The 23,996-nt window shown below is 42.7% G+C and overlaps 1 protein-coding gene across 3 annotated transcripts in view; it reads left to right on the plus strand.

Annotated features, from left to right (window-relative positions):
• The window catches only part of RCAN2 (regulator of calcineurin 2), a 313,613-nt gene that overhangs the window by 249,486 nt on the left and 40,131 nt on the right, over positions 1-23,996 (plus strand). The window contains exon 1 of one of the 3 annotated variants that reach the window (XM_029596067.1): positions 5,411-5,662. The exons of the other annotated variants lie outside the window; for them this stretch is intronic. Coding sequence (XP_029451927.1) covers positions 5,576-5,662 — 87 coding nt within the window. The 5' untranslated portion in view covers positions 5,411-5,575. Of the gene's footprint in view, positions 1-5,410; positions 5,663-23,996 lie in introns of those variants that run through there. 3 annotated transcript variants of the gene reach the window in all.

Raw genomic sequence — 23,996 nt, forward strand, 5'->3', positions numbered from 1 at the left:
TTTGTTAATAAGAGTTTGGCAGCCTCTTTCACATGGCTGTTTTTATATCCTACTCGGAGGTGCTATATTTACCTGTGAAGACAGCAGAAGATCAGTGCTCAGTTTTTATAACTAAATCAAGAAATAAAACAAAACAAAAAAAACTTACAGTGTAGAGTCATATAAAACAAAATTGGGATGGTAAGCAAGTGGATTGGATACAATGATTCTTCTAAATTTTCAGGACAGTTTGGCACGGTTTGGAAATTCATTTATGCCTGCTGCTTGTAATGTGGGAAAACCATGGGGGAAAAATGCCCTTTACTCTCTGTTCAAAGTGAACTGTAAATTCTGACCTTATTGTGTTCAATCTTGCTGCAAGATTTTATCCAAAAGTTTGGTGCTAACTCAGCAGATTTTGTAAGCCTTCTTATCTGTGGATCTTTATATAGAATTGCTTCAGGCAGCACTCTTACTGCAGTCCTCTCCAGCACTGGGTTTTGTTTTTTTTTCTAGTGTCTTTGGCCGTCATTGAAATACCTCTTTCTGTCGCATCCTGATCCAGAGTATCAGATTGCTGAGCATGGAGAGGTACAATAATTTGGGTGGACTCTTTTACTTGCCCAGTTAAGTGCCCAGCTAGAAAGTGGAAAAATACATTGGTGCAGAGCAGAGACAGAAATGCTCCCTCCCCATTTCTTTTGCCGAAGAAAAGCTTAGCCAAGGTGAATACCTGATGCATGTTCCGTGTGTTGTTGCTACTGTAGCAATCGACAAAATACAATTTATAAAAACAGAAGATAGATCTGCTGACCCCAGACAGCTGTTAAAGGCAGTAAGACATCGCCCAGGCTTCATCGGTGCAGTTCTAGGAGAAGCATTGATCCTGGAGAAAGTGAGACACTCTTGTAGAAGAGACCACACACTCGGGTTTGCCCCAGCTGCCCAGCCTGGTGTCAGTCCGTGGAGATCATCGTCCAGCCTCCTTCCCTGCATGCTGTCTCGTTTAAGTGCTCCAGCCGTATATTGTGGAGTTATCATCTAAGCCACGCTCCTTTCATGTGGCTTACCGGATTTTGTCGTCATACTTCAGCTGGACTACAGCAGAGGCTGCTTGTTAAAAGGAAGTTAAAGCTTCAGGGGAATAAATGTATCTTTTTTGAGCTGGCCCAGCTTCACCGATGTCTTCAAGTATAAAAGTATTTGTGAAAGTTCTGCTCCCGCTGGAGGAGATGCTTCTGGGCCTTTTGGCCCTCCCCCCCCCCCCCCCGCCCCTTTTCTTGGACATGGATTTTGGAATTGTCATGTAAAGGAATCCGAATATCTTAGATTCTGTGTTTTATTTGCTTTGCTTTTCTTGCTTATGAAATATTATCTATGTTGTGATTCCTTTAGGGGCTTTTCTTTCTTGTATTAATTACTTTGTGGGTTTCTGAAAATTTTCAGTACAGGAAGGTAAGAGTGAAATTAAAGTAAAAGAAACATTAAACTCTCAAGACATTGCACAGGAGCTGCACACATACAACCTGGTCAGCAAATGATGGATTTGGGGTACATGGTTGACATGATCTTTAGGAGCCTAATTTGCAGTAGTCTGCATAAGTCACAAAGGGCTGGATTTTAAAAAGGTTACGCGCCCCGGGCCTATTTTTAAAAGGCCCAGCGACGCACATAAAGCCCCGGGACGCGTGGAAGTCCCAGGGCTTTACAAAAGGGGGGGTCTGGGGGTGGGGCGGGGCGGGGCCAGAGGCCTCTGACAGAGCAGCCATTGCCACTATGTCGGAGGATCGCGTGCCGGCACGCAACCTTCGCCTGCCCGGAGGATAAACATTTTGAGGGGGTTAGAGTAGGGCTGAGGGGGGAAAGGTTGGGGGAAGGGAAGGGGTGGGAAGGTTAGGATAGGGGGGAGGGAATGGAGGAAAGCAGCGCGGCTCGGCGCGCACAAGGTGCACAATTGTGCATCCCTTTGCACGCGCCGACCCTAGATTTTTTAACATGCGCGCGTCTGTGTGCGCATGTTATAACATCGGGCCTACATGTGCATGCACCGGGTAGCACATGCACATGTACGCCGTGCGCGCTTCTTTTAGAATCTACCCCAAAATGTGTGCATAAGTCAGCCCGTGGAGATTTATGCTAGTATTTTATGTAAACTGTATAGCAGAAACGGTATAGTTAATGAAATGCTACATATTTCTGCCCCAAATTTATGCACGTTTCAGAAAAACACATACTTTCTCTACCCATTTTATAAAATTACGGATTGGGAGGATAACCTTGAAACATTCACGCGTGCGCCCAGATACGTGTGTATATGAATGCAAGAAAATCTACTCCTGCATTTTATTACCTGCACATATATGATATATATAGGTTATAAAATATTCATAAATGCACTCTGTAACATGTGCGCTAATGTAAAAAAAAAAAAAAAGTGCAAATACATATTGCACTTCTCCGGCTAAGTTCTGCTTTATCCAGCGAACCCGTTAGAAAATGACCCCCTTAGCTGGATAAATCAGAATTTATCCAGATAAATAGCACATAACTGCTATACTCAGATTTTTATCACTAATTTTAAAAATATACGTGTGGAGATGCGTAATTTACATGCATTTATCCCCCTAAGTTGGCTTTTATGCAAATATGTCAGGAGATTTTCTTACATGCATGCGGCAATAAAATGATCCGTTTTACCAGTCTGTCTGTTCATGCCGTCCATCTGCAGGTCACCAAGACCCTCCTGGCTCTTCACCCTGAACTCTCCCCATTTCACCCAGACCCCACCCCCACCCAATCAGTATTTCACTTTTAAATATTTACGATCACTTACTCTAGATATTAAGCAGGAGTAAATATATGCAAGTAAACTGCGAAATGTATGTGTGTGAATTGCTTATAGGATAGCAACTTGCTCCGGTAAATGTTGGCCCCGCCCTGGAACGCCCCGGCTCACTCTTTTTTTTTTTTTTTCACATACGCAAATTTACCGGCAGACCCTTACTTACAAGTGCAGTTTGAGGTTTACAAAACAACATCCATGTGACTACGTGCTGTTTACATGTGCATGTGCTGATTTTTACCCGCACGGCTCTTTGAAAATTCACCTGCTATATTTTGCTCACGTAATAACTCCAAGTTATACACAAAGGATGCATTTTATTAAGAATGTATGTTCCAGACCTCAGTGTATTTTTGCTTCTGCAACTTAATTAGCAGGTATAAAAATGCAGGAGGGAGAGAGAGACTAGCAGTAAGGCCCTCATAGTAGTTAGGTATTTATACCTCTATAGGAGGCCCACCTAGTAACTCGAGGTGAGGTTTAGGTAGTAGTGTAGGGGTTAGGGGCCACTTTCACATTCAGAGAGAAACGTACAAACAGAACAGTGCACTCTTGTGAAGATTTGATGATCTTCGGAGTATGAAAAAGTTATCGCACTCTGCGGTAATACCTATGCGAAGCGCTAAGATAACGCACTTTGCCATAAATAGGCTATTACCATAAAACATGCCCCTATTGCAATCAATAGTTTGATGAATCCTGGCCTAAGTTTGTACCTGAGGTAATGAAGGGTGAAGTGACTGTCACAAGGAGTGACAGTGGGACTTGAACCCTGGTTCTTGGTTTGTAGCCCACTGCTCTAACCACTAGGCTACTACCTCTTGTTCACATGTACTTCCAAAATAGCATATGTGCATACACATGCTGTTCACACATGGATATTAACCATTTATCACAGCGGGTTGAGCATGAGGTCTGTGAGGAGTGGGGAGTACACAGCATTCATTTTTACTGGGTGAATTTGAAACTGTTCTGAAGCCGCTTTATTGGGCACATCAAACCTGTCAAAACACATTCACTTCAACAGCTCTCACATTGGCAAATAGAAACATCTTATTTATTTATATTCCAATTTTTCACAGCGCTTCAAAGTGGATTACATTCAGGTACTGTAGGTATTTCCCCATCCCCAGAGGGCTTACAATCTAAGGGGTGGATTTATCAAAATGCGGTAAGTACCGTGTGAAGAGCTAAGTTAGTGCAACTTGCCAGACCTGTTGTATGTCCTGCATTCAACCACTGGGGGACCATTTTTGTGTGTGTGAGAGAGAGAGAGAGAGAGAGAGAGAGAGACTGACTGGCCATAATAGCATAGCCCATAGGTAGGTATTTGTATCCCTATGGTAGGCCCACCTAGTAACTCGAAGTGGGGTTTAGGTAAGAGTGTAGGGGGTTAGGGGCCACTTTGACATTCTACGTGACACCTACGAACAGAACAGTGGTCTCTTGTGAAAATTTGCTGGCCTTCGGAGTGAGGAAACTCACTCCAAGATGAGATTTGGGCAATATTCTCTCAACCTAGCTTGATGGACTCTCTACCTGGGTAACATGGGTGTACAACTGCTTTTTTTTTTAACCTCCTCCTAGCTGCCTGCAGACAGTAGGTGCACACAGGAGCGGATTTTAAAAGATACGCATGTAACCCTTTAAAACCCCTCCTGCGTGCGCCGAGCCTATTTTGCAGAGCTTGGTGACGCGCGCAAGCCCCGGGACGTGGCTCGCGCGCCGTCCAAGTGCCCAGAGGCAGGCGCAACTTCGTCAACAAAGGTCAGGGGGGGTTTAGATAGGGCTGGGGGGTGGGTTAGGTAGGGGAAGGGAGGGGAAGGTGGGGGTGGTGGAAGGAAAGTTCCCTCCGAGGCCGCTCCGATTTCAGAGCGGCCTTGGAGGGAACAGGGAAAGCCGTCGGGGCTCCCCTAGGGCTCGGCATGCGCAAGATGCATAAGTGTGCACCCCCTTGCGCGCGCCGACCCCGGATTTTTTAACGTGCGTGCGACTACGCGCGCATGTTATAAAATCGGGCATAGGTTTAAAAATCTGGCCCAAAGTTTGTGGCTACAAATTTTCTAAGGGAAATGACGCGCGTCCTTTTCCCGTATGAAAACTGTCTGCAGTATACATGGGCTGCAGGTGCCCACAAGCATTGCAAATAATACGGGCTTACCCTTACCCTCTTTGGAAATGCAAAACATGAAATCTGCTATCCCCTTCGAGGCTTCAAATGCAGAATTGTTTAACTCTCATAGTAGAATCTTTGATCCCAAAAGATTTCTTTCTTTCCTTTAGTTCTTTTTTTTTTTTCTTCCATCTTTTACCAATATACAGTAAGCAGAGCGTTTGGCTGAAACAACAGATATGACTCAGATCCCAGTGAACGCTGCCTGAATTGATTTACTTGGAGTTCAGATATAGCACATAATCATGTTCAATTTGCTGCACTGCACTGCCTGGAGATAAAAGGCTAGGGGGAAAAAAAAAGCTTTTCCTTATGTCAATCTTTGTGATGATGTCACTGATGGACTGGTGGTGTTCCTGAGCTCTGCCCGCCTGCTCAGTTGGAAGGTGCACTGAGCAGGAAAGGAGCTGTCCAGCTTAGGTGCAGAGAGGCAGGGACAGAGATTGGGACGAAAAGCTACCTTGGCACCGGAGCAAAGACTGTAACTTTCTTCTTCTTGGTCGGGATAACTGAATCGAAGTGTATCAAGTGACTTGCAGCTCTCTGGAGGTTTCTCCCTGCGAGAGGGAGGGGGGGGAGGAATGCCGGCCCGTAAGATGGACTTTGATGGCTCCACTCTGGTTGCCTGTGTGGTGGATGTGGAGGTATTTGCTAATCACGAAGTTAAGGTATGCATCTGTGGTTCTTTTTGCCTTTTTTTTTTTTTTATCAAAGATATTTCTTGCGATTCTGGAGAGAAATATCCTTTTGCCTGGTAGTTTAAAAAAAAAAAAGTAACAACCCAATCAGATTCGATTCTGCTCTTGGAAATTCATATGTGGAAATCTTTAAGCAGGATAAGACAGAGGAATGCTCTGATCTCTCTCCACTCAGTAACTGCATCAGCTCACTGTCCCCTTCCTGTACTTTGTGCGTCTGTGGTCTAGAATCGTCACTAATAAGTATTACATAGGAAAACAGGTTCATTGTCAAGTCTGGGGAAAGAGTAACATTTGTTGTAGCTTCAAAGAACATCATTGCAAATAAGGGTTGGTTTTAATCCCAGTCATTGTTACAGCAATTCCATGCCTTTTGGGTTAGATTTTGAAATATGTCAGTATAGCTCGCGTTGGCTTCCTTTTCCTTTGAGTGTGTTTTTTGGGGCTTTAATTCATGTAAAGACAAAAAAAAAAAACCACAACAAAAGTGGATGCTGTACCATAGGATTATAATGTAAAAGTGATGTGTAAGTTCAGGAAAGTTTTGGGGTTGTTTTTTTAGTCTGTTGTCGTATGAATTTTATTGTAAGATTTTGCCATTCTCTGCATGATTTTGTTTAAAACGAGCTCCGTTATAAGGCTTCAAGGGCAGTACTAGCCCTGGCTGATTCTTTCCATAAGCTGCTTGATTTACAGGAACAGTTGCTCCCTAATCAAGGGTCAGATGCACTGAGGCTTTTCTCTCTTTATGTGTCTGCATGCTCTAAACCCTGAACCACTTTCATGGTCTTACTGTACAAGAGTGACCCTTTTTGTTGAAAAATGAGTGCTGTTGGTTTCGCACATGAACTCTGATACACTCAGCGGCAGTGTGAGGCTCACCAAGTACAGTATGTGAAGTGACGTCACATAAAAACAGACAAATGGCAATGTTTCTTAACACAAGCTTTTATGTGCAGCATGGACTTGGCTTAAGAACTCAATCCCACTTCATCAGTGCTGTAAATGAGTAGATGATGCACAGTACAAGTTTTTTGGACGAGTAATCAACATGAAAAACTTTTCATGCAAGAATCTTGTAATATGTTAAAGGCACAAAGCTGAGAGCCACCTAATGTGTATTTTAGGGATCTGATAAGGGATTCCTGTTTTACGTCTGTGGATCTATACCGTAGCAGTGCCCAGTTTTTGCTCTTACAAAAACCACGTATAACAACCAGAGTTGAGAGGTAGTTTAGGGTGCTGTATCAGTGAGTCCTGGTGGCAAAAGATCTGAATAACAACTGTTTTGGTTTCTCAGATTATTTTAATTATATGCAAGCTGTTGTCTTTAGTCCTCAGATTCATTGTCAACAAATACAGAGACTGCCTCTAACCCTCCCAAAATGCCTAAATATCAGTCCTACAGAAAAGGGCAGAAAGCAAACAGAGTTACCAGCTGAGCCAGGAGACCGTGGCAGACAAGAATTTCAGAAAGAGAACAGTGAGGCTGCCATGTTAATCCATTTGGATTTGTAGAAACAAAAGTCAACAGACAGTGTGTAGGTGATTACTTTTTTATTGGACTGGCTTTATACATTTGGGACTGCTTTTCAAGCGTGATACTTCCCTCATCAGCCCATTGCAAAAGAAGAATAGCAGACATCATAAAAAATTGTCAGAGTTAGAACAGTGTAATCAATGACATCTAACCATTTAGCAACGAGGAACAGGAGAGCTCATAGTGCTTCTGAGTAGACACATGCCTGAATCCCATCAAAGAGCAGAATGCTACCTCTATCACTCCCACAGTAAGACATCGCAAACCCACAAAATGATTGGAACTTAATTGCAGCATGAACAGCACACCAGAGAATAAGCAGTATTGGGTAAGATGCAAGCCAGACTGAAATACATGAATCAAACACAGTAGTCATGCTGTCACACGAGCATGTGCAACAAACAGATACTGGATGAAATTGCATTTGCAGCCATATATGTACATAAAGCCATGCAAACGTTCAGTATAAGTAGGAAAAAAATACTTATAGGGGGCCCTCCTGGGCCTTCGTACAATCACTGGGGATATGCTGTTGGTCCAGTGTTCACTGGCCCAAGAAGCAGGATGAACTGAGTGCTCTCTCACACTAAATGGTAGTAATCTGTCCAATGTTGTTGTGAAAACAAAAATAAAGATAACAGCTAACATTTAGTAGGATCTGTAACTTAAGAATAATTTATTTCACTATAATCTATATTCATAATCTGTTAATAAAATTGTGTATGGCTAAGATACATTAGCCAAATACAGTTTATGCCCCCATATTTTTTGTGATATACATTCAAATATTAATATGTACAAAAAAGTACTTATTGGGGTAGGCAGAAAGATTCTCCAGGGTCAAGTACTAGTCCTAGAACACTAGCTATAGATAGGATGTGGCTTAGTTCACTGAGTGATCAACATTGCTAAGTGTGGCTGCTATTCTTTTTCTATTCTTTGTGATCTGATTTCCTTCTGATGTGGCCTAGCTAAAACAGATTTGAGGTACATGTCTGTGAATATCACAGGAGATATCATGCTTTAAGCTAGAGAACCTTATAACTCATACTAGATCTGGAAATGCTGACAGAATATCTGGCTAGGTTTCTTCTTACCAGACCATGCCTCAGTGAGTACCGGTAGTTGCATGGATGCTATATAGACTATCATCACAGCTTGTCTATGGAAGAAAAATTATTGACAGGTTTGAATTATCTGGGTAGTGGATCCTTTCAGAATATGACAAGTGAAATGACTGGCATTCAGTTCTCTGTCTCTAGATATGTCAACTCCTTTTTTGGAAGTTATGGTTGCCTGCATTCTCCCAGTACATCCAGTATGTCCATGCTGTGCGAGTGAAACAAAGGCAGCAAGAGGCTTCTGTGAAATCACTTACTGCCCCAATTTAATGAGAGCCTGCATATAAAAATGATCTCCTATTACATGAAGGAGTGGAGGAATAGCCTAGAAGTTAGAGCACCAGGCTACAAAGCAGCGCACACAGCCAGGGATCACATCCCACTGTTACTCCTTTTGACCTCGGGCAAATCACTTTACCCTCCATTACCTTCAGGTACAAGCTTAGATTGTGAGCCTACTGGGGACAGGGAAATACCTACATGTAATCCACTTTGAAATGGCTGAAAGGCAGAATATAGCAGTCATTCTTTGACCACTCCCTTAGCTGGCATTATCATCTGTGCATGCTCAATAGGTTTGCTCGTTTCCACATGTTGCCAGTTTCATGAAGGTGACTCAAATTTTGTATAAGGGATCATGAGGTTTAAGCATATTGAAATGAGAATGATAGAGAGGGCATCTAGTGCCTGAATTCCTTGCTCTCCGTGTCATCTGATAGAATCCACTAACATCACCCATTTTTGGATCAATTTTACCACCATCTCAAAGATAGTTTGCTTCTGTGCAATGTCTGGACCTAAACCTGATAAAATTGAGGTTGCCTTAGCTGTTGCAGTGGGCACTAAGCTTCCCGACAGGACCTTCCAACTCCCAGAAAAGATATGCAACCTAAAGCTATGGCATCGGTTGATCTTTTCTTGGAAGATTTGAAAAAATTGAAGGCGATGATCCAATCTTATATGGATAACACTGCTGCAATCAGAATTGAAGTCTCCTTTCTTACGCTGCAAGTATCTGCATTTCAGGATCACCTGGCAGATATTGAAAGTAAAACTGCATCACTGACAGTGCAAATGGAAGCTCTTCCACCCGCGTCATGTAAAATCGAGCAGCTGCAATGAGACCTTGAGGATTTGGCAAACCAGAATCGCCGAAATAACCTTTGTCTATTGGGTATTCCCAAAGTTATGGAAGATTAAGATATGTTTAAATTTCTTATCACCATGAGTGTCTCAACATTCAATTCACCTTCCCCCTTGAGATTGAGAGGGCCATAGGTTCCTTCATGACCACTGACCAACTCACACCACCCGAGGCTGGTGATCTTCAAATTGCTAAGATACCGCAGATGTTGGAAATACTAATCGCAGCTCGATCCAAAGTGCCAGTTTCCTGTAAAGGTCACTCTTTGCTGTTTGTACCGGATTTAGCCAAGACCACTGCCAAGAAAAGGAAGGCTTTTTTTGGCTTATCAACCACGATTGCATGCGCTTGGAGCTTGGTTTGGCCTTCTTTATCCGACCAGAATGCGGGTTACTTGCCACAATAAAATGCAATCCTTCCACTTTCTGGATGACTTGGACTCTTTTCTCTCTATGCTGGAGTCTGCTCAAGCTATGATTTCATAAATGGATCTCAGATAAGACTTATTTTTGTCTTTTCTTGCTCAGATGTGGTGTTGGTTTGGTGTTTGTTAGCTCGCATTATTCTCATTTCCCACATGTGACAGTAAGCCTTGTTATTTGTCCAGTTATGAATATTTGTGCTCTATGCTTATTATCCCACATTATTGCTTCAGATGATATTTTAAGTCACATCACTAGAGGATTCTTGGGTGGCTGTATGTTCTGCCAGAGGCCCATGTTTTTCAGGCTTTGCCTGTCCCCATTCTTATGGATCTGTTTTGTTTCTTCTTTGCTGATGTGTATGTTTGTCTTTCTTTTTACCTTTGAGAGATGGCTATCAATATATGTGTCTATATTGTCATGTGATCCACAGTTTTTGCTTTTTCCAGTTGCTGCTGTGCTGATCATGTTCATTGTTATTTTTGTTTTAGAATCATGGCTACTATATCAGATTTGCTTATAGTTTTAATGAATGTCAATGGTCTTTCACACCCAATAAAATGCAAAAAGGCTCTATCCTATTTGAAATCTTTGAAATCTGATGTAGCTATATTATAGGAAACTCACAATTCCTCTTTAGAATCTCTCAAACTCAGACAGGATTGGGTTGGGGAAGTTCTTTTTTTCTCCTGTGATTAAAAAAAAAAAAAAAAAAAGATACAGCCATTTTGTTTTATAAGTGCCTGGAAGTTAAAATTTTAAGCCAATCGGCTGATACTGAGGACAGATGGGACTCAGCCTTGGTTACCATCAGAGGTGAAAAATTTACCTTCTTCAGTTTGTATGCTCCAATTTCGGATGATCTGTCATTTTTTTCAAGATGTCCCATCCCATAACATGGGCGCTGAGTCTTCCAAATTAGTGATTGGAGAAGATTCCAACCAGCACTTGGATCCTATTTTAGATAAACAATCCAAATTCCAAGGTATCCTACTCCAGCTCACAAAACGTTATCCAAGGTGTCATGGATTCTTGTGATCTGGTTGATCCCTGGAGGCTACTCCATCCCATTAACAAAGATTATACCTTTTTTTTCCTTTCTTCACTCATCTTATTCTAGAATTGACTATTCTGATTTCTGGTTCATTGCTTTCTGATGTTACTTCTGCTACAATTCTTCCTATTTTGATTTCAGATCAAACATGTGACTCTTCATGTTGGTTTCTCCTCTCCAAAGTGGGATGATCATTTTTGGTGGTTTAATGAGAGCCTTCTGGAAAACCCTGCTTTTTCCAACCACATTCAAGGGAAAATTTATGATTTTTTTTCACACATAACATCACATCTAATGTCAACTTTCCCACCATCTGGGCAGCACTCAAAGCTACCATTCATGGGGAATGTTGCGACTGGCAGGAAGGCTCTCACCTTCCTGCCAGTCGGCACCCCAATGCCGTTGTTCTTCGCGGCCAGAGGCCGCCCATTTTGTCCTCGGCACAGCGGGCCTGGCTGCCGTGCATCCATGCAGCCTGGAGCCGCCGTCATCATTGCCGGTCTGTGGCTGGGGCGCGCCGTCAACTCCGACGCTCCTCCCCCCATGTGGCTCGGAAGCCGCCAGCGTTCCTGCTGCGGCCTGGCAGCTCGCGACCCAGAGGCCACCCTGAAACCTTCCTACATGGCGGCAGGGAGCCGCCGACGTCGCTGGGCCTGGCAGCGGCCTGGTCCAGTCTTTGCTCCTCTTAGCGGCGTGGATGCCGCTCTCCAGTAGCCTCTAGGCACAGGGCCGTGCCTCCTTTCTACATTTATGTAGAAAGGAGGCACGGCCCTGTCATCAGGAGGAGCCAGGCCTCCTGATGACAGGGCTGCCCAGATGGTGGGAAAGTTGACATTAGATGTGATGTTATGTGTGAAAAAAAATCATAAATTTTCCCTTGAATGTGGTTGGAAAAAGCAGGGTTTTCCAGAAGGCTCTCATTATAGTCGGCTCCTCCTGATGACATCAAGAGGAGCCGACTATAAATCCTCTGGGGGCTCTCAGAAGCATTGCCCTTGCAACTGGTCCTCCTGTTCTAGTTGCCTTGGCTCTGTGGTTTCCAGAACCTTCCCTTTCCGTGCCTTGAGTCTTACTTAGCCTGACCTCTGCATGCCTGACTATGCTGACATCTCCAAGCCTCACCTCCACCTGCCTGACTACGCTGACCTCTCCAAGCCTGACCTCCGCCTGCCTGACTACGCTGACCTCTCCAAGCCTGACCTCTGCCTGCCTGACTATGCTGACCTCTCCAAGCCTGATCTTCGCCTGCCTGACTACACTGACCTCTCCAAGCCTGACCTCCACCTGCCTCACTACGCTGACCTCTCCAAGCCTGACCTCCGCTTGCCTGACTACACTGACCTCTCGAAACCTGATCACAGCTGGCCTGACTACTCCGTCATCTCTCTAGGAGATGGGGGGAGGAGCGTCAGAGCGTCGGAGTTGACGGCGCGCCCCAGCCACAGACCGGCAATGATGACGGCGGCTCCAGGCTGCATGGATGCACGGCAGCCAGGCCCGCTGTGCTGAGGACAAAATGGGCGGCCTCTGGCCGCGAAGAACAACGGCATTGGGGTGCCGACTGGCAGGAAGGTGAGAGCCTTCCTGCCAGTCGCAACATTCCCCATGAATGGTAGCTTTGAGTGCTGCCCAGATGGTGGGAAAGTTGACATTAGATGTGATGTTATGTCTGAAAAAAAATCATAAATTTTCCCTTGAATGTGGTTGGAAAAAGCAGGGTTTTCCAGAAGGCTCTCATTATAGTCGGCTCCTCCTGATGACATCAAGAGGAGCCGACTATAAATCCTCTGGGGGCTCTCAGAAGCATTGCCCTTGCAACTGGTCCTCCTGTTCTAGTTGCCTTGGCTCTGTGGTTTCCAGAACCTTCCCTTTCCGTGCCTTGAGTCTTACTTAGCCTGACCTCTGCATGCCTGACTATGCTGACATCTCCAAGCCTCACCTCCACCTGCCTGACTACGCTGACCTCTCCAAGCCTGACCTCCGCCTGCCTGACTACGCTGACCTCTCCAAGCCTGACCTCTGCCTGCCTATGCTGACCTCTCCAAGCCTGATCTTTGCCTGCCTGACTACACTGACCTCTCCAAGCCTGACCTCCACCTGCCTCACTACGCTGACCTCTCCAAGCCTGACCTCCGCTTGCCTGACTACACTGACCTCTCGAAACCTGATCACAGCTGGCCTGACTACTCCGTCATCTCTCTAGGAGACCCTCAGAGGCCCACCTAAGTCCAGGCGGTCCAGGTACCCAAGGGCTCAACCTGCAGAAACCCCCGGACTGTTATTGGTGAAACTCCAGCTTGCCTCTGTCTCCTCGTGAGCTCCGCCTCCTGGTGGCAGGCGCTCTCTGGGTCCAACCAGAGGGCCATACCAATCCTGCACCAGGCAGCGCAACAGGGAAATAATTAGTTATGGTATTACTGCTCAAAGGAAGCTCTGAGAGAGTTTATCTAGCCTGCAAGCTGAGGTTGATCAGCTGGAAAAAAAAACATATTTTGCATTCTGATCATGTCAATCTTCTTTCTCTTCAGAAGGCAAAATATAATTACAATAAGCTATTAAGTATGCAAGCTGGGAAATGGCTGTTTGTTCAGAAGGCTCACTACTATTCTGAAAATAAATGTGGTCATCTTATAGCCAATTTTTTACAGAAAAAGAAGACAAAGAAGCATATACATGTGATTCACGCTGAAGATGGTAACTTACTTACTACTGATTCTGAGATATTAAGATAATTTAGAGCCTTTTTTTCTACTTTGTATAACTCTGAATCATTTACCCCTGTATTTGCTATTAATAGCTTTCTTTCCCAGGAATATCATCCTTCCTTTAACCCAGACTAGCAAATGCATTGGATAGTCCTCTTTCACTGGATGAGATTACTACAGCTGTTTTCTACTCTTCAATGGTAGAAAGCACCAGGTCCTGGTGGTTTTTCGGTTGGCATTTATAAAGCTTTTCAGAAATCAGTTGTTCCCAGACTTCATACTTATTTTTCTGACCTCTAGGTTTCCCCGGGGTCAGATCCTCTTTTTTCAGAGGCATGTATAGTAATCTTGTCGAAGCCAGGAAGGGATTCCAAACTAGTATCCAACTAAAACCAATTTCATTGCTTAATACTGACTTCAAAATTTTTGCTAAAAGTTTAGCATTACGAATGGCTGATTGTATGAGGTCTTAATCCATAAGGATCAATCTGGCTTTATTAAAGATTGCTTTACATCCACCAATTCATGTTTATTTCTTCATATTTTGGAATTACTAAAATTAAAACCCTCGCCATTGATTGCCCTATATTTGGATGCTGAAAAAGCTTTTGACAGCGTTGAATGGAATTACCTTTTTACTGCTTTACATTGATTTAGTTTCAGGTCCACTTTCCTGTCTGGAGTTAGACTTTTATATCATCATCCAATTGCCAGCCTCTATGTTAATAATAAGCTTTCTTCTTGCTTTGACTTGCATAGAGGTACCAGACAGGGATGTTCCCTGTTCCCTTTTCTTTTTAATCTGGCTTTGGAACCCTTTTTATTAGCAATCCAGCAACAGCCTAATTATACAAGCTTTCCACTTATATGGATGATGTCCTATTGTATATTAAAAATCCTTATGTCTTCCCCATCTATTTTCTCTTATTTTCGGTTTTCTCTAGTTATAAGGTAACTGGCATAAGACTGAATTTTTACCTTTGAATTTGTTGGGCCAGCATGTTGATATGTCTGAATATCCCTTCTAGAGTGTCTTAAATACTTGGGTATTCAGTTTTTTTTATACCCTTTCTGTCATGCTCACACATTGTGAATCATCTCTTTTGCTTATGCTTAAGGACTCATTGCATCATTGGTTTCCTCTGTATGTCACATGGTGAGGGCAATTGGATATGACAAAAATGGTACTGGCCCCCCAACTGAATTTAGTTTTTTCCATCATCCCTATTTTTTTCCAATGATTTTTACAAACAAGTGGATAGAATTTTGCTTGACATCTGTGGCATCTTACCCACCCCCACCCCCCAAAAGAAAAAAGTTCCTTTTTCCAAATTAAAGGCAGATAAAAGCAATGGTGGGGTTAATTTTCCTGATTTTTATGGTTACCATCAGGCTTATCAGTGGATGGCAGACTTCTTGAATATTTCTGATACCCCCAATGGCTAAACATTGAATGTTGGATTGTATCTCCTTTTCCATTTGAGGCTTTCCCTGGGATGTTCCTTCCTCACATTTTGCAGGATAACCTCATTCTGTGCTCTACCTATAGAGCATATTCTGAATTTGATCAATTGTTGCCCACCTTCTCCCCCAAATAGAAATGTTCAAACTTAGCTTCCTTTTGGTTTCATTCCCACATTAAATTGAAGGGTAAATATTTGAATTGGAAGGTATGGCACGCTTGCGGAATTCGTTTTTTGCCTTCCATAGTACAAAATCATGCCTTATTGCCTTGTGACACTTTGCTTAACCATTTTTCCTTACCTAAATCTGTTTCGTTTTTGTCTCCAATTGCAATCCTGTCTTGGTTCTGATATTTCTTCTACATATGTTTTGCAGAGTCTTCCTAGATTACTGTTTTTTTTATCGTGACTATGATCCTTTGGGCCATTTGGCCTCTAGGATTTATAAAGCTATTAAAACAACAGTTTCCTGTTTTAAAAGGTTTACAGAAGATGTGGCTTACTGATGTTAATTGCGTGGATGATGATGTGGACTGGTCACACTTCTGGAATATTTCCCTGCGTATTTCACTGCCTTCCAGTTTGACACAATCTTCTTTCTTTATAATGCATAGAGCTGTGTGAACTCCATGGAAATTGTTTCAGGTTGGTTTATTCATCCGTCACAGATGTTGGTCGTGTTTATCCCCCAAGGCCACTCTGACTCGCATGTTTTGTCCATTCATTCACCAATTTTGGGCTAAAATTTGGGTCACTATTTCTCAGATATTACAATTTGAGTGTCCGCTTACGTATCATATAGTGATACTTGGAGCTTCAGCTCTTCCTTTTTTTCTTTCTAACCCACACAAGAAGCTTTTGGATTTTTTGTTAGCTGTTTTGATTTAAATGATTTTATCCTTCTGGAAGAAGAGTGATTTATACTGTTGGTGGAATACAGTTTGTATGTACTGTAAATTCCACCATCTGGCCTCTTGGACTTTGGTATGGAAACCTCTGGATGATTACTTTTTAACTCATTCTTTATTTTCTGCTAGCAACTCTTAATTGATGTATAACGCAGAGTTTGTGAGCCATTCTCTCAACTGATTTGTTTTTCTTCTGTCTTTTTTCTTCAGTATTGTATTATGCTGTCTTTTTTTTGTTTGTTTTTGTTGGAATATATATCAATATTCAGTAAAAACTATTTGAACTAAAAAAAAGAAATGAGAATGATCAGTTATTATGCTATTTAGAGTGGGAATTGGACTTAAAAGCTGGGTAATGGTTGTTTACATGACTTTCCCAAGACAGGGCCATGAAGCTGTGTCCTTCTAACAGGGGATATGACTATTGTTATTTGCCAAAGTAGAAAAAAATCCTTTTGGCTGAAACTTTTTATGTCGCAAATTTGGGTGAAACAAGTCCTTGACATTTGGGAGATATGGTGCAGGCAGGTCTGGGCAATTGGCATATGTTTGTGAAATTAATGTTTATGAATATTTAGATAACATCTATACCAATCTGCCTGGTTTAAAAGATCATAAGTTGTTCTGCGTCTCTTATATATCTGAATAAAATGGTTCTAGATTAAGCAGGTTTGTGCCATGTAGTTCTTGGATTTCATGCATAGGGAATGCTTAGCTATGATCTGTCATGAAACAGGAGAATCTTTTTGTAGAGGGATCTTGGATTATTTGAAATAGAAGTTCACTGAAGTGCCTTGCATAAATTATAGAAATATAGAAAATGATGACCAATAAGGAACACAAAGTCCATCTAGTCTGCCCATTCATGATGCAGTCCCAAAGAGCCTACCCAGAGTCGGGTTTTACCCTCTTATTTACTTTGCTTATCCGATGCTTTTGTGAATTTTGTTATTATTTTGGTCTCCACCAAGAAGCAGTTTCATGTATGTATCGCTATTTTTGTAAAGAAATATTTCCTTATGTTATTCCTGAGTCTATCTCATTTGAGTAAAATTGAAAATTGATGTTAGAAGACTAAGATGTGAGAGCGAGTGTTAAGGTTATACTCCTCGCCTATATATTTTCTCTCTGATCAAATTAATGCAGAGTGGACCTAGTCTTTTTGTCATTAAAGATAAAGCACAGGGCACTGCTTGGAAAGATAATCAGAATATAGAAATGACTTGCAGAAATAAGAAGTGATTTGATTCAGAGCTGCTTCCTGCATTTGCAGCAGGAGTAAGGAGAATCATTACAAGGGGTCATGCAGATGGTATTAAAAGTCCTCCAGGTCAAAAAAGATTAATGGGTCCAGTTTTGACTTACATTGGAGAAGTTTAAATAGATTGGTGTTGTGTTATTTTTATGTGATGGGATTGTCCTGTTATTAAATTATTTCATGATATTGTTTTTTTAACACTATTGCTAAGATCACAGCTCTCCATATTTAACTCTATCATTCCTGTGCATATTTCACCCTCTTTAAATCTGCAAGATTCATTTGCAGCTGCATGTTGTATCCCAGCAGTGTGGCAGGACTCCCAGACTTCACATTTCAGTAGACTATTCTCAAGGACCTAGTAAGTCATTTGCCACAGAAAAAAGTACCATTCCTCTAAAAAGTCAATTTAATAATTTAATTAATAATTTAATTTAGTAATTTAATAATTAGTTATGTAGAAATGAGGATGATGATAACCATATATTCATCTTCTGTATATTTATTTGATTGATGCTTGTTCTTCCTTTTTCATATACTGACCTGCATATTAAGTTGGCATGTGGTTTTGTAACTTCTTTACGTAAAAGTAACCACAAGGAAACTTTTGTACCTTTATTAGCTCCTTCTGTTATAGTATATTGCCTGTAATTTTTGTTAATACTTCTTAATGTTATGTAATTTTCTTAATTTGATTTTTCGTGTATAATTTCCTTGTCCTAACATAAGTATTGTTGACTCTCTATTGTGTGTTTTAATAGTCCTGTAAAATAAGATGACTTTAATGCCCAGTTTTTGGCTTATTTGGCCAACATGGAGGCAGTTTTGAATAACTTGCGTTGTTTGCAATGTACACAGGCACTTTTAGTCCATGTGCCTTGCAGCAAATTTTGAAAGAAACCTGCTGGTGCTGTTTCCCTTTGAAAATTGACCACTGTAAAGGGTATGCATTAAAAGTGGCCCTGGACACTGCACCCGCTCTTTGTGTGGGCAGCCAAGCAGGGGCACAATAGTGCCTGTTAGATTCCCTGGCCGCGGGTGGCCGCGGCCAGCTCCTCCTACCTCCCCTCCAGGCGCCAGGACCGCCATCGGCATCGGCGCGGCGGCCAGAAGGCGTCCCCGACACAAGCCGCTGGCCTTCTCTTCCCTCGCGGCGCCTGCCGCCGAATTAGTGACGCATTCCAGGGCAGGAGGGACATCCCTCGGCCTCCTCTTCACGGCCCACGCCGCAGGCCAAACACCTTCAGCAGCCCACGTTGGGCAGGGCCCTCCCTAGGCGCAGAGCCACGCCCCCTAAGCTTCTTTTAAAGGGCTAGCACAGATTATTGCTGCTCAGCCTCCTGTTCCTTGACTTGGCATTGAGTCTGCTTTATTCCGTGGAGTCTTCTGAGCTGCATTGGTGTCCTGTTTCCTGTTCCTGCATTCTGAGTCCTGTTCCTGCCTTCCAAGTCCTGTTCCTGCTCCCTCTTCTATTCCTTGGTTCAGATGGACGGGTCTTTTGGCTTCGACCTCGGACTGGCTATCGGTGACTCTCTGGCTTCTGACCTCGGACTGGCTTTCGGTGATTCTTCTGGCCTCGACCTCGGACTGGCTATCGGTGACTCTCTGGCTTCCGAACTTGGACTGGCTATCGGTGATCCCCTGGCTTCTGACCCTGGACTGGCTTCGGATGACTCTCCTGGCTGTGCATCCACCGTCTTCGCAGGGGCCCACCTAAGACCAGCCGGCCCTACGCACCCAAGGGCTCAACCCATGGGGAACGGGGCTGGTATTGGTGAAGCTCCAGCTGGTCCCTGCGTCAGCTTGATCTCGCCTCCTGACGGTGGGGACCTGCGGGGGTTTGCCCTCTCAGGTTGCGCCAACTCTCCCTAGGGCAAGGGGTCCACATCCGCCTTCATCTGCATAACAGTGCACACGCATTAGAAAATCAATTCTACATACACCATGTACTCCCCCGACAAACAGGCTCCAAAATCGCCTCTCTTTAACCCAATGAAAAGTTAGCCAGACAGCAAACGGCTATGTTCTGCCAACCGGGGAAATACTTATTTACCCTGGTATATACCTTTGGAAGTTGACCTCTGTATAGTATCTGTTTCAGCAAAGTACATTGAAAAGTGGGAACACCCTTCCATCACTTTCTGGTGATAATGAAACAAAAGAAACAAAAGATAGCAGAAAGTGATGAAGGTCATGAACAGGCCTGGGAACTCTTTGTCCCAACTGAGCAGCATTTATTTGATTTGTTCCCCTACAGACTGAAGTACAAATTATATAGGATATCTTATGAGAATCCTGCTGTTTTCTTATCCTGGTTTGTAGAGCAATAAGCCAGGCAGACACATGACTGAATTAGAAAAAGCTTGAAACTTCTGAGCAGAAGTGCCAAGTGTCAAGGCTTCAACCTTAGAGCAATAACCATCACTAGACAAAATAGACTTTTTAATACTTCTAAGACCTCTTTTAATTGAATAATTTCAATTATGACATTTTATGGCAGATAGGGAGGTTAAAGGTAGCCCTTATTAATGGCTACTGGCATTGGCTAATAATAGACCCAGGGAATTGTTCTCTGTTTTTAAGATGTTGAATCCTCTAAACAGATGCCTTCCTCTTTGATATCCTCTATTGAGCTTTGCAATGATTTTGCTTGTTTTTTTTAGGATAAGATATTGCAGTTTAGGAAAGAAGTTATTGGTGGGGATCAAGGAGGGTGAGTGGTCAAAAAATGATTGTTGAGTGTTTGAATTTTAATGAGGAACTGCAGCCCCATGCTGATGAGGAGGAGAGGATGGGGCTTTTACATTTGTATGGGCAGGGGAATGTGGAAATGAGTTTTGAGGTTATAAATGGGATTGAAGGCTGGAATGATTTCCAGCTTATTAATGCTGCGTCATTAAAACTTGATTTTGCAATCAATGAGAACTACTCAAGCAGCACAAGATATCTGTTCTGCTTCCCTCCTTATAAGAGTGGAGAACCCACTATTACAGAGATTAGTAATCCTGTTTAATTCTTTTGTACAAGCTGGGCTTTTCCCAGATACCTTCAAAAAGACAACTATGAAACCTTTATTTAAAAAGATAAACTTGATCCATCTGAAAGGTGTAATTATTGGCCAGTTTCCCACCATGTGTTTGTAAATAAACTGTTGGAAAAAAAATAATGCTTAAGTAATTGGATGAGTTTTTATTGGCCTGAAAGTTTCTGGGTGATTTCCAATCTGATTTTCAGAAATTGTATGGTACAGAGACCTTGTTAACATCATTGTTGTATAACGTGCATAAGAAACTGGATGGTAGGGAGGATGAACTAGCTGTTTTTGGATTTGACTGCTGCACGTGATATGATTGATCATGATTTTCCTTTGAATCGGTTGTGTCTACTGGGATTGGGAAGACAGGTTCTGTAATGGTTTGGGTCTTTTTTATGGAACATTTGGGGAGTTTTTGTCTCAACCCTGGGTTTCCCCTTATGGTGTTCCCTAGGATTTGATATTCTCACCCTCTCTAACATCTTTATGTACTCTTTATGCGCGTTATCATCACTATCTATTAAGTATTACCATTTTGCAGATGATGTTCAGTTGGTATTCTCAGTGAAGGATGGAAGTATAGAAGAGCAAAACTTCATCTCTTTATGTTTGACTCAAATTGGAAACTGATGTTTGGATAACAGACTCAAGGTGGACCCACGTAAAACTGAGTCCTATGAGTTGGGTTACCTGACCCAAAGCAAGATTTGGTTATTTCTCTTCTTATTCACCAGCCGACACCTATCAAGGTAGTTTCTAATTTGGGGATCTGGCTTGATTCAGAGTTGTTTTTGTTTGATCATATTACCTTCAAAGCTAAGACTGCTTATATTTATTTGGCAAATTCATTGCTACCTGTGTCAATAAGATTTAAGAACAATAGTCCAGGTTTTAATGATTTCAAGACTTGATTACTGTAACACAGCTTTTCTGAGACTTCCCACAAAACTCTTAACTCATTTCCAGTTAATCAAGAATATTGAGACAAGATTGACTGGGGGTTTGAAAATGAGTGACCATGTTTCTCCTAACTTTGTGAGTTGCATTGGCTTCCAGTTCAGTATGGTATTCAGTTTAAACTATTAGTGTTGCTTTTTAAAATATTGAATAATCAAGCTCCGCAATGCCTTTTAAAAGCAATTCAAAACTATGCTCCAGACTGCGCAGGGTGTTCATCACAGCAAAGGTTACTGGTGGTTAGGGGTGTGCATTCGTTTCCTACGTATTGGTAATCCGCAACGTATAGGGCCATATTTATTGTATTCGTGGGGAAGCGAAACGTATCGCGATGCCCCACGTATACAACGAATCTTTGCCGAATTTTTCGGCTGTCTAAAGGAGCGAATTTAAACAAACTCTCCACCCTCCTGACTCCCCCAAGACTTACCAAAACTCCCTGGTGACCCAGCGGGGGGTCCAGGAGCCATCTCCTGCAGTATTCAAAATGGCACCGATAGCCTTTGACCTTAATATGTCACAGGGGCTACCGGTGCCATTGGTCGGCCCCTGTCATATGGTAGGAGCAATGGATGGCCAGCGCCATCTTGTGGGGTCAGGAGGGTCCCCCAAGACTTGCCAAAAGTCCCTGGTGGTCCAGCGGGGGTTCGGAAGCAATCTCCTGCACTCGGGCCGTCGGTTGCCAGTAATCAAAATGGCGCCGATAGCCTTTGCCCTTACTATGTCACAGGGGCTACCAGTGCCATTGGTCAGCCCCTGTCAAATTGTAGGAGCCCAAGATGGCACCGGCCATCCATTGCTCCTACCATATTTATAAATCAACTTGAGATTTTTTGTAAGGCATAAAATAAATGTAATAATGATAATGATACTAATAGTAATAACTTATGTTAAAATATATTACCAATCATCCCCAATATGCTATATTCTGCTCATTTATATCTATTTCTATATGTGGCAGACCCTTCTGATCTGGCCACCAGATGTCTTTGTCCCTGTATTTTAACACTCTAATAAGAGACCAGCCATACCTCTTAGCCCTTCCTACCTGGAAGGTCTGGATTGGGTGCCTGAACACTATTTAGGCCAGCCATTTTAAGACACTTGGGGTTCAGTTTGAGGAAGTAAAGAATAAGGATGTCTGATTTTTACATTCTGGTGAGGCCTCCCAGCTTCACCCTGAAGGAATTTCTTTTAGAAGTGATACCTCACCATGCACTCTTTGCCAGAGGTTCCTTCTCCTACTAATTTACAGAGAGAGATTTTTTTTATGTAATTTGAAATTTTTATTGAGGGTTGTCCATACATTATACCATATTATATATCATATTATAGGGTACAATAATTATTAAATGGTAACAACAGTAGCTAACTATCTGCTTTATAGCAAATCAAGAAATATCAAAGCAAGGCAGAAAAATAAAAAGTTAAAGTACCCATCATGAAATAAAGGGGGTTATTTTTCAAAGCATTATTGATATATTATACGATAAGGCCTTTTCACATGTGATATAATACAAATTAGGGGGAGGGGAGGAGTTGGGGCGGGGAGGGGGAGGAGTCGGCCATGGCACCGCTGCCAGCAATAATGTGAAGAACATTATTGCCGGCAGTAGCACGGCGAATAGCTACACCTTTTACGGTGTCGCTATTTGTTATGAAAGGCTGCAGCCGACCCCACCGCAGCCGGCAAAGTCGCACCGCCGCGGTGCGAACGGCTGCGGCCTTTTGCAGGCCCGCCCCCTTTTTCACGGGATTCATCATTCTGCGAGGAATGATGACTCCTGCCCAAAGACAGAACCCCAAACATTGTGAAAATACAATGTACAAATAACAGCAATTTGGCACCTAACAATACCAATCACCACCCCATCCACCCAACTGTAACAATACAAATATTGCCATTGGAAATAGAGATAGCAAGGCACAACACCAAAAAGCCTTGTTAAATAGATAAACCTAAGAGAGAATTAGTTAGGAAGTGCCTAACACAGAGAGCTTCCAAACCTTATAATGAGACCAAACCTTTTCATATTGGCACATGGACTTATCCTTAGAAGCTGTCATTTTTATATACTGTCTCCAGTTTATATTGAACATCCTCAAGACACGGGACTTGAGGAGCTCACCATCGCCTGGCTATCTTGCATCTGGATGCAATAAAAACATATCGGGCAAACAATATTTCATATGAAGAAGTACCCTGTGAAAGAGGAACATTAAGAAGAGCATGTTGAGGAAGAACAGTAACATTGTACTGTGGGATCTCTTCCAGCCATCGAATTACCTCTTCCCAGAGAGTCTTGATATAAGGACATACCCACCACAAGAGAGAGAGATTTTAAAGCCTTATACCTTTAGGGGACCAAAGACCTGTGAGCCTAATCTAAACCCTAGGTGGGCAAGCACCAGTGATGGATCCTGCTGCGAGAGACAGTGAGGATAGAAAATGTATCCAGGTTAACCTTTAAAGTATTTTAGGACTGAAGCAAAGTCAGGAGGTTTTTGGATCCCCCTCCCCCACTGGGATTGTAGAGCTAAGGACTAGCCTAATCCCATTGATTTTTTTTCCCAGGAAAAGTCCCTCAAAAATAATAGGGGCGGATTTTAAAAGGCCTGCGCATGCCGGCGCGCCTATTTTGCATAGGGCGCCGGCGCGCGTAAAGCCCTGGGACGCGCGTAAGTCCCGGGGCTTTCG

Source organism: Rhinatrema bivittatum, chromosome 3 (genome assembly GCF_901001135.1).
Source record: "Rhinatrema bivittatum chromosome 3, aRhiBiv1.1, whole genome shotgun sequence".
In the NCBI taxonomy this organism is placed as follows: domain Eukaryota; kingdom Metazoa; phylum Chordata; class Amphibia; order Gymnophiona; family Rhinatrematidae; genus Rhinatrema; species Rhinatrema bivittatum.